Source organism: Brassica oleracea, unplaced genomic scaffold, assembly GCF_000695525.1.
Source record: "Brassica oleracea var. oleracea cultivar TO1000 unplaced genomic scaffold, BOL UnpScaffold01103, whole genome shotgun sequence".
NCBI classification, from domain to species: Eukaryota; Viridiplantae; Streptophyta; class Magnoliopsida; order Brassicales; family Brassicaceae; genus Brassica; species Brassica oleracea.
Genome location: NW_013617669.1, coordinates 14,926 through 25,394, shown reverse-complemented (window position 1 = coordinate 25,394; position 10,469 = coordinate 14,926). Strand labels below are relative to the sequence as shown.

At 37.7% G+C, this 10,469-nt stretch overlaps 1 protein-coding gene across 1 annotated transcript in view; it reads left to right on the top strand.

Moving 5' to 3' along the window:
- The first annotated feature begins 7,137 nt into the window (after positions 1-7,137).
- Positions 7,138-10,469, top strand: part of LOC106320881 — a 4,449-nt gene continuing 1,117 nt past the window's right edge. The window contains exons 1-4 of the mRNA XM_013759231.1: positions 7,138-7,366; positions 7,447-7,679; positions 7,734-8,180; positions 8,857-10,465. Of these exons, the coding sequence (XP_013614685.1) occupies positions 7,138-7,366; positions 7,447-7,679; positions 7,734-8,180; positions 8,857-10,465 (2,518 nt within the window). The remainder of the gene's footprint in view (positions 7,367-7,446; positions 7,680-7,733; positions 8,181-8,856; positions 10,466-10,469) is intronic.

Here is a 10,469-nt window from a genome sequence, read left to right as displayed (position 1 = left end):
AAAAAACTATTATCCCCTTGTTATCTATATATATAATAAATCATTAATTAAATAAATAAATAAAAAATACAAAAACAATTATGTTTTCGAATAATACTTTTTCAAATTCGAACTCATTTTATTTTATTTTATTTTATTTTTTTCGAAATTTGTTTTTTTTCAAAATTTGTTTTTGAAAATCAAAAATTATGTTTGAAACTATTTTAAAAATATTTATATATATATATTTTTAGGTATTTATTTATATATTTATTAGAATCCTAAATTTCACATTCCAAAAACCCTACCCCCACCTCTTAACTCTAAACCCTAAGTCTATATTAGTTAACCTTAGGGGTATAAGTGACTTTTACCCTTCATAAAAATGAGGGTAAAAGTGGTTTGTGTAAACGTGAAAAGTGGTACCATGAATATGGTATTTGTGGCAATTTTCCTACTTTTTTGTGTTACTATAAATGTGAACTAATTAGTTTTATGTGTTTTTAAAATGTTAAGACAAATTTAGTAAGAAAACATTATTTAAAAACTAATGAGATATATTTTATACGCTATAATAAATTTTTAAAATGTACGATAATAAAATTTTAACAAAATTTAAACAAATAAAAATATCTTATTTCATATAATATTGGATCTCACAGTAATATTAAGTATATATACCTAAAAACGACATTTGGGTGTTTAAAATTGGAAATATTATTTTTTCTTATTAGTTAATCAGATTTAATTAATATAGGTATGTTTTAATTTAATTTAAAATAAATTAAAACAATAATTTTAAAAGATATGTAAACTATGATTAGTTTTAAGGGGTTCTTTCAAAAATGACTCAAAATTTCAAGTCAAACACAAAAACAACCTATGTTTTTTTGAAACTTTGTTTTGTCCTATTCACCCTAGAAGTTCTAGTTATTCACGAAAATGTTATAACTTTTTTTTCTGAAAATAAGACTTTTACCTTACCATCCTCATCTTCACCAAATATTTACAACTTTGCCATTAATATCAATACCTCAACCACCATGAACTACCAAATTGAGAGTGTTAATGCCCTAAAGTTTCGATTTCTTCTCATCCTTTCTCATTTCCTATCCACACAAACCACATATCTTACACTTTCTCTCAAAATTCATCAAAAAACCGAAGATTTTGATTACAAATTATGTAAGGCTCATAAGCTCACGATTTTTGGTGATTAACGAGTAGGTAGCTGTTGTGGTGAAGTTCTGGGTGATTGGAAAAACCAGACAAGTCATCTCACGAGTTCAAGGTATGAAATCGCGAACTACATTTTATTTTTCAAATCTGTTCGACGAAGAAGACTTCTTTAGAAGTCTTCTGGTCAATGCACAGGTTAGTTTTGCAATTGACGTTTTGTGTGTTTTTTAACAGAAGACTTCCCTAGAAATCTTCTAACTTTCCTTTGTAAACAAAAAATTTCGAAATTCCCAGAGAAGACTTCTTTAGAAGTCTCCTCGGATAAACATGTTACTTTTAAATTTGACCGAAGTTCGTCAGAAATTTGACTTTTTGTAGAAGACTAAGGAAGTCTTCCAGGAGAAAGCTTCTACATAAGTCTTATGAAAGTCTTCTCAATGCCGGAAGATGTCTGCGTAGGTTACTTTTACAATTGAAAAATAATAGTAAAACATTTAATATCAATGAGAAGACTTCTTTCTCGAGTTTAATTCTGGGTTTTGGTCAAACATTTGCCTGCGAGAGAAGACTTCTAGAGAAGTCATCCGACGGAAGACTTCTAAAGAAGTCTTCTCTCGAAAATTCAAATTTAGTCAATTGCAAAAGTAACCCAACAGACTTCTTGCGACATTGAGAAGACTTCCGGAAGACTTAGAGAAGACTTCTTTTGAAGTATTCTCCAGGTAGACTTCCCTAGAAGTCTTCTACAAAAAGTCAAAATTCTGACTAATTTCGGTCAAATTCAAAAGTAACATGTTTATCCGAGAAGACTTAAGTCTTCTCTGGGAATTTCGAAAAAATTTCAATTTCAAAAGTAAGCCAATATTTACAAAGGAAGACTTCCGAAGATGTCTTCTGTAGAGTAGACATTTTAAGAAGTTTTCCTTCGTAAATTTACAATTGCGAAAATGACCTAAATAGAAGACTTCTTTTGAAGTCTACACAGAGTAGACTTCTTTTGATGTCTTCCGTGGATGACTTCAAAAGAAGTCTTCTACGTAAATCTTTATTAAACTTCAAATTTATCCAAAATTAAAATGAATTTTTAATATATTCTTGCTAATTCATGTTTATTAGTCAATATTGGGACTACTGAGTCTAATTTATAACTTAATTGGTGATAATTATGAAGTTATAAACATTGATGTTTAATAATGTTTCTAGCTAAACGGAGAAGTCTTCTGTAAGTCTTCCTCATAGAAGACTTGTAGAAGACTTCAGTCTTCTCCGATGATTTTATTTTATTAAGTTGATGTTATGTGTTTGTGTTATCTTCCTCATAAGATACAATTTTTAACTTCCATGAGATTTAAAGTTTCAACTTCCGCTTAAAATTCAATTTTGATCTTTTGTGAATTTGACTAAGGTTTCTTGAGAAGTATTCTCTCTTAGTTTTAGCAAATTTTACTAAGTTTTTGTGTTGTTGTGCTTTGTTATGTGTGGGTAGAATGATTAAAATATTTTTTGGTATGTTGCATCAATAACTTTAATAAAGTCAAGTACTTTTGGCAAAATAAATCACAACTAAAATATTACACATACAAATCATAAAAAGACCATAAACAAAATTATTACACAGCTAGATATTATCCCTCAACATAGAAAAGCTTTGACTCCACTTCACATTATCTCTTTGTACCACTTTGGACAGAAGACTTTCTGAAGACTTCGTGGGAAGTCTTCTAGCATAAAATACATTAGAATATTTCCCAAGAAGTCTTCCGAGAGTCTTTCGAGAGTCTTCCGAGAGTCTTCCAAGAATTATCCCAGAAGTCTTCCAAAATCTGTCTCAGATCTGAAAAATCTGCATATTCAAAAGCATTCAAATGACTTCAAAATAGAGAAGACTTCAAAAATAAATTTTTAGATAATAAACAAAACAATCACATTAGGTTGGATCTATAATTTTTTAGAATCTAATATATAAAACACACAAAATACATATCCAAAATTTATACCACTTTAGGCAGAAGACTTCGGAAGATTTCCTGAAGACTTCGTGGGAAGTCTTCTAGCATAAAATGCATTAGAAGAGTTTCTAAGAAGGCTTCTGAAAAGTCTTCCGAGAGTCTTCTGAGAAGTCTTTCAAAGTCTCTCAGATCTGGAAAAACCTGCAAATTCAAAAACATTCAAATGACTTCAAAACAGAGAAAAACTGCAAAAATGAAAATTTTTTGCTTACAAAATAAACAAAACAGTCACACTATGTTGAATCTATAGCTTTTTAGAATCTAACATATAAACACACACATAAATTCATATCCAAAATTTAGAGATCTACCTTCGAAAGAGTGAAAGATGAGAATCATGTAATGAAAAACCTGCAAAAAGAAGATAAATTAGTGAGAAGACATAAGAAAAAGTGAGAAATAGATATAAAGTATGGTGTTTTGACGTTCAAAGAGATTAGAGAGAGGTTGGAGAGTTTTAGAGTGAGAAACATTACATTTTTGTTGCAGTCATTTGAGAGGAAGAAAGAGAATATGTAAATTTTCTTTATATATGGAGACAAAAATTCCAATTAGGTTAACTATTTTCGACACAGAAGACTTCTGGAAGACTTATGGAAGACTCATGGAAGATTTATGTAAGACTTGTGGAAGACTTATGGAAGACTTTGATTTAGGCGGAAAACCTAAATTATTCTAAAATTTAGGCGGGAACCCTAAATTTTACTTAAATTTAGGCGGGATGTGTCGGAAGACTTCTTTTTAAGTTTTCTGTGAGTCTTCTAGACACTAAAATCAAATAACTATGCAAAAAAACTTTTTAAACTTAAAAAAACTTAGAAAGTGTTTAAATCAAATTATTAGATAGTTACTTGATATATTGTGTTTCTGGCACATTATATGTACGTCTTATTAATAGTTTTCAAGGTTTTGTCGAGTCTTTTTAGTCCATTTGAGTCATTACAGGTCTTGAGTTGCATTGAATGAAAGATAGACCAGCTGAAGGGAAAAAGGAGAAAAAGAGTGTGAAATGGAGTCTTTCACGCAGAACAGCCGACCGGAGCAACCTGAGTGCCTGCTTCAGCGGCAGAAATAAAAAAAAGGAAGTTTCCAAATATTTCGGGATTTGCCCTAGATTTCCTATTTCTTTCCTATAGCCGCCTGTGGCTCCTATATATATAGTCTCCTATTTATTACTTTAGACCTACCTTAGTTTTTTTGCAAGAAAGACCTGAGAGAGCTTTGATTTTTGGGCGATTGCTGCTTGTAAGGGAGAAGGCCTCATCTATCTCCTAGAGAAGATTATCATGAACCCTCTGATTTCTATTATCTATTATATGCAGTATTATTCAAAAATCATGCTTTTCTGTTCTTGTGTTATGTCTGAGTTGTCACCGAGTTAGTCTAGGGTTCTAGGGTTTTGGATTCGTGAGCTGAAGCATAAATAAGTAATCTTAAAATTATCTACATTCATATATGTTTTTATTGCTTGCATTGAACCGAACACTTAGTGCATGAATTAGGGTTAATCAATTTAGCTAGCTGTTAATTGATAAATTGATATGATTTGAATGAGCTTTGCATCCCTAGTCAGCGAGAGTAGATATTAGGGTGTATTGTGAACATATCGGACTTGATCTCTAAAGCTTGCTAGCGCGTCTTGACCCAAACGAGAATTTAGGCATCAAGACCGACTTGCAAAGGAATCAATACCACGAGAGTGGGTTGATTCAACCTGAGTGATCCGATTTTAGACTTGTTATAAACTGAACATGAATAGTTGCTTGGCTTGCGATTTCCATACCTGAAGAAGAAACTCTAGACTAGCGCCTTTAAATCAATTCAAAACAACCTCATCTTGTTACTTGTTATTTACGTTATTGACTTCTTTAAAAACACCCCACTTTGTTTTAGCTTAATTCTGATCCCATAAATATAAAGTGTGAACTGGTCCTCTGGAATTGAATCTAAAGATATTACAACTATACTGTTAACTTGACAGTAGACAAAGATCCAATTTTAGTGTATCAAGTTTTGGCGTCGTTGCGACAGGGACCAGCTTTTTACCTTTATTTTTCGGTTATTTATTTAGTCTAAAACCTCTAACTTGTTTAACCCTCTTTTTGCAGCGAATGACCCAAGTGGATGACCAGTAGACATACTCGGAGCAATATACAAGGGGACTTAATTTCGCTTACAAATCAGGAACTCGCAAGCTTAGAAAGAACCAACCGTCAACAAAAATCAACTACTGCCACAATGGCCGACTTCGGCACTCCAGAACAAATGGCCGCTTCTATGCAACAGATGCAGCAGCAGATGCAACAGATGCAAGAGTTGCAGCAAACAATCGCAGCGCAGCAACTGGCTGCACAGCAGGAACCACCTGTCCCAATTGGTGAGAGGAACCTACCGCGTAACATCCCTGCTACGCGCTCTGCTATCGCTCCACCACCATGTCAAAGGGCAGACTATGAGATAAAACCTAGCATGATAAATCTTGTCCAGAGAAAGATGTTCCATGGACTGTCAGCTGAGATACCAATGGAACACATTGAAGCTTTTGAAGAGATATGCAGTTTCACTCGTGCAAACGGCGTCCCACCTGACTTCATCAAATGCATGATGTTTCCATTCTCTCTAGCGGACAAGGCTTCACGATGGCTTAAGTCATTACCTACAGGTTCCCTAACTTCTTGAGAACAGGTTAGAGCAGCTTTCTTGGGCCACTTCTACACGAAAGCCAAAACAACTGCCCTAAGGAACAAGATCTCCTCCTTCAAGCAACTCGCTAATGAACCTTTCAATGAAGCGTGGGAACGGTTCAATGATACCCTCAGAGAGTGTCCTCATCACGGGTTTGACGATGAGCATGTCCTAGGAATCTTCTACGATGGTGTGGAATGGGAGTTCCGCAATGCTCTAAACGCAGTGAGCAATGGAGATTTCATGACTCAAACCACAGAAGAAGCTCACGCGCTAATAGAGAACATCGCAGCTAGTTCGTCCAACAAAAACGAGGAGACTGGCCGTTCCAAGAAGGTGAACAGCATGGACACTAGGAAGACTGATGACCTCGCCGCTAAGGTCGATCTGCTGCTCAAGAACAATCAGAATCAGATCTATGTCATGGAAGAAACCAATCTGGAACCAGGTACTACAGATGCTGCAGCTGAAACCGAGACATCGGAAGAAGATCAGCAAGAGGTCAGTTACGTCAATGGGCAGGGTTGGCAGTTCAAAAACTACCATCCAAACCCTAATGTGAGAAACAACCCGCATATGTTCTCATACAAGGCCAATCCGGACAACCCCAACGACATACCTCAAGGAAATCAGTTCCAAAACCCTAGATATCAGAAGCCATACTCTCAGAATCAGAACGGAAAGATGTTCATCCTCAGCCAAGCTCAGAACCAGTTTCTGAACAGGCAAAATAATCTGCAAACTGCTCCTGCAACCGCGAGCGGACAGCCAGATGAACTAAAAGGAATGATGCAACAGCTTTTGCAAGGACAACAGATTCAAGGGAAAGCACTGAACCAGGTTACCAATAAGATCAACACTCGGATGGACAACATGTTCACGGAATTAAATTCCAAATATGATGTTGTAGCAACCACATAAGAAAGATGGATGTTCAGATTGGTCAAACTGCTGAAACAATTAAGAGGCAACAGGGAACACTCACTGGGAAAACAGACAAGAATCTCAAGGACTGTAACGCAGTGGAGTTAAGAAGAGGAAGACATCTCCCAGATCCTGTCCCCAAAAAGCTCACTGCTAAAGAGAAGGGAAAACATAAAGAGGGAGAACAACCTGAGGATGTCTTGGACCACGAAACAACGCAGAACAGCCAGCTGTGATAGAACCAGTAGCTCTTACGATGCCATATCGGCCTGTTCCTGCTCGCTTCTACACTCCAAAAGTTCCCTACCCAGTCCCTGCTAAGAAGTCACGTAACAATTGCGAAGAGATGAAGTGCAAGTAGATGCTAGAGGAGTTGAATGTCAAGCTATCTCTCATGGACGCAGTTCAGACGATTGCCTCAATGCACAGTCATGTGAAAGGGCTGATCTCTGGGAAGAGCACTGCAGACAGCGATATCATGATGGTCTCAAAAGAATACAGCGCAGTCCTTCAAAACAGAACAGTTAGGAAATTGAAAGATCCTGGAAAATTTGTCTTCTCGGTTCAGATTGGAAAAACAGCTTTTGCATGTTCCTTATGTGATTTAGGTTCCAGTGTGAATCTCATGCCCTACTCAGTTGCAAAACGTATGGGACTAACTAACTTCAAGCCTACTTTAGGATCTCGTTGGTGTTCGCGGATAGATCAGTCAAGCTGCCAGTAGGTTTTCTCGAAGACCTGCAAGTGCAAATTGGCAACACCACTGTTCTGGCGGATTTCATGGTTCTGGAGCTCGAAGATGAACCGAAAGACCCTCTCATTCTGGGCCGACCTTTCCTATGCACAGCTGCTTCAATCATTGATGTCCGCAATGGGAGGATCGATCTCCAACTGGGAGATATTGTGATGAAGTTTGAGATGGACGAGCTGCTCAAACGACCTATTTTGGATGGTTAGAACTTCAAGATTAATGACGAGAAAGCCGCCTTGACCCCTCAACAAGGGATGATCGAAGAAATCCTCGCAGATGATTCTTTGGAAGTAGCTTTGATACGAGTAGAGTCTGAGCAAAACACGTGCAACGTCGATGCTGACGGGTACGAAAAGATGCTAGACTCAAGTGGAAGAATTAAAAAGACTGTCGCTTTTCTAAGTCTGGGGGAAACGAGCAATCAGATTTCACCAGAAGGAGCAACTGCTCTTAGAAAGCAGACCAAACCGACCAGCCTACTCGATGATTCCTGGAGCGAACTCAAGGCTCCAAAGATCGAATTAAAGTCCTTTCCAGCGGGACTCAGGTATGCATTTCTTGGACCTAATTCCACATATCCTGTCATTGTGAACTCTGAACTCAATAATGTTGAAACTGCTAAACTTTTATGTGAATTGAGAAAATGCCGAAAGGTAATAGGGTATTCATTAGAAGATATTCCTGGTATTTCACCCGATTTATGCATGCATATAATACATCTAGAAGATGAATCGATGACTTTTATAGAACATCAGAGGCGGTTAAACCCAAATCTAAAAGATGTTGTTAAGAAAGAGATAATGAAACTTCTAGAAGCTGGTGTAATCTATGTGATTTCTGATAGCAAGTGAGTTAGCCCTGTTCATGTAGTTCCTAAGAAAAGGGGGATCACTGTGCTCAGAGGCGGTTAAACCCAAATCTAAAAGATGTTGTTAAGAAAGAGATAATGAAACTTCTAGAAGCTGGTGTAATCTATGTGATTTCTGATAGCAAGTGAGTTAGCCCTGTTCATGTAGTTCCTAAGAAAAGGGGGATCACTGTGCTTGCTAATGAAAAGAATGAATTGATACCTACTAGGACAGTAACCGGTCACCATATGTGCATTGATTTTCGAAAATTAAATACGGTATCACTGTGCTTGCTAATGAAAAGAATGAATTGATACCTACTAGGACAGTAACCGGTCACCATATGTGCATTGATTTTCGAAAATTAAATACGGTTACACGGAAGGATCACTTCCCGCTCCCATTCATTGATCAAATGCTTGAGAGGTTGGCTAACCATCCATATTACTGATTTTTATATGGTTATTCAGGTTTCTTTCAGATTCTCATTCACCCAGACGATCAGGAGAAGACGACTTTCACGTGTCCCTACGGCACTTTTGCCTACAGGAGAATGCCGTTTGGATTGTGCAACGCTCCTGCGACATTCCAGCGTTGCATGATGTCTATTTTCACTGACCTAATTGAGGACATAATGGAAGTTTTCATGGATGACTTTAGCGTCTATGGGGACTCCTTTTTTGTATGTTTGTCAAACTTGTGCAGGGTCCTTCAGCGGTGTGAAGAAAAGCATCTCGTGTTGAATTGGGAGAAGTGTCACTTCATGGTGCGTGACGGGATTGTTCTCGGTCACAAAATCTCAGAGAAAGTGATCGAAGTGGACAAAGCAAAGATAGAAGTGATGATGACTTTACAGCCTCCAAACTCTGTCAAAGGAATCATGAGTTTCCTCGGACATGTTGGTTTCTACAGAAGGTTCATCAAGGACTTCTCCAAAATCGCAAGACCACTCACTAGACTGCTCTGCAAGGAAACAAAATTTGAGTTCGATAGTGATTGTTTGGACGCCTTCCACACGATCAAAGGAGCTCTAGTTAGTGCACCCATTGTGCAACCACCATATTGGGAACATCCTTTCGAGATCATGACTGACGCAAGCGACTTTGCGGTTGGAGCAGTGCTCGGCCAACGAAAAGATAAGAAGCTTCACGTGATCTATTATGCAAGCAGAACACTAGATGAAGCTCAATGTCGCTATGCAACTACAGAGAAAGAACTTCTGGCGATTGTCTTTGCCTTCGAAAAATTCAGATCCTACCTCGTTGGCTCCAAGGTGATAGTGCACACGGACCATGCAGCGTTGAGATACTTGCTCACAAAGAAAGATGCGAAACCAAGGCTGCTACGATGGATCTTATTGCTCCAAGAATTTGACCTAGAAATCAAGGACAAAAAGGGCATTGAGAATGGCGTTGCAGATCACCTATCCAGAATGAAGATAGATGAAGACACAGCACTTGATGACAGCCTTCCAGTCGAGCATGTCTACTCGATCAGTCTGGGAAGCGTTACAGAACAACCGCTCCTTCCAGTTCGCTCCAGCATTCTGGAACACCTTGTCTGTGCAATCAAAAAGCAACATCCCAATCTTCCATGGTTTGCTGAGATCGCCAACTATCTGGAAACTGAGAAAGAACCTGTCAAATTCACTGGCAATGATAAATGGAAATTTCTAAGAGGAGCAAGACACTACTATTGGGATGAACCCTATATGTACCAAAGTTGCAAGGATGGAGTATTCCGACGATGTGTTTCTGAGTCCGAGATTCCAGGAATCCTCTACCACTGTCATGGTTCCTCTTATGCATGGCATTTTGCGACATTTAAAACTGTGTCTAAGATCCTTCAGGCCGGTTTTTGGTGGCCAACAATGTTCCAAGATGCCCATTCCTACATCTCTAGATGCGACTCATACCAGTGCCAAGGGAATATCAGTAAACGGAATGAGATGCCTCAGAACTTCATCTTGGAAGTTGAAGTATTCGATTGTTGGGGGATTGATTTCATGGGACCATTCCCACCATCCTTCAAGAACGAATACATATTGGTAGCAGTTGATTACGTTTCTAAGTGGGTGGAAGCAATAGCCAGTCC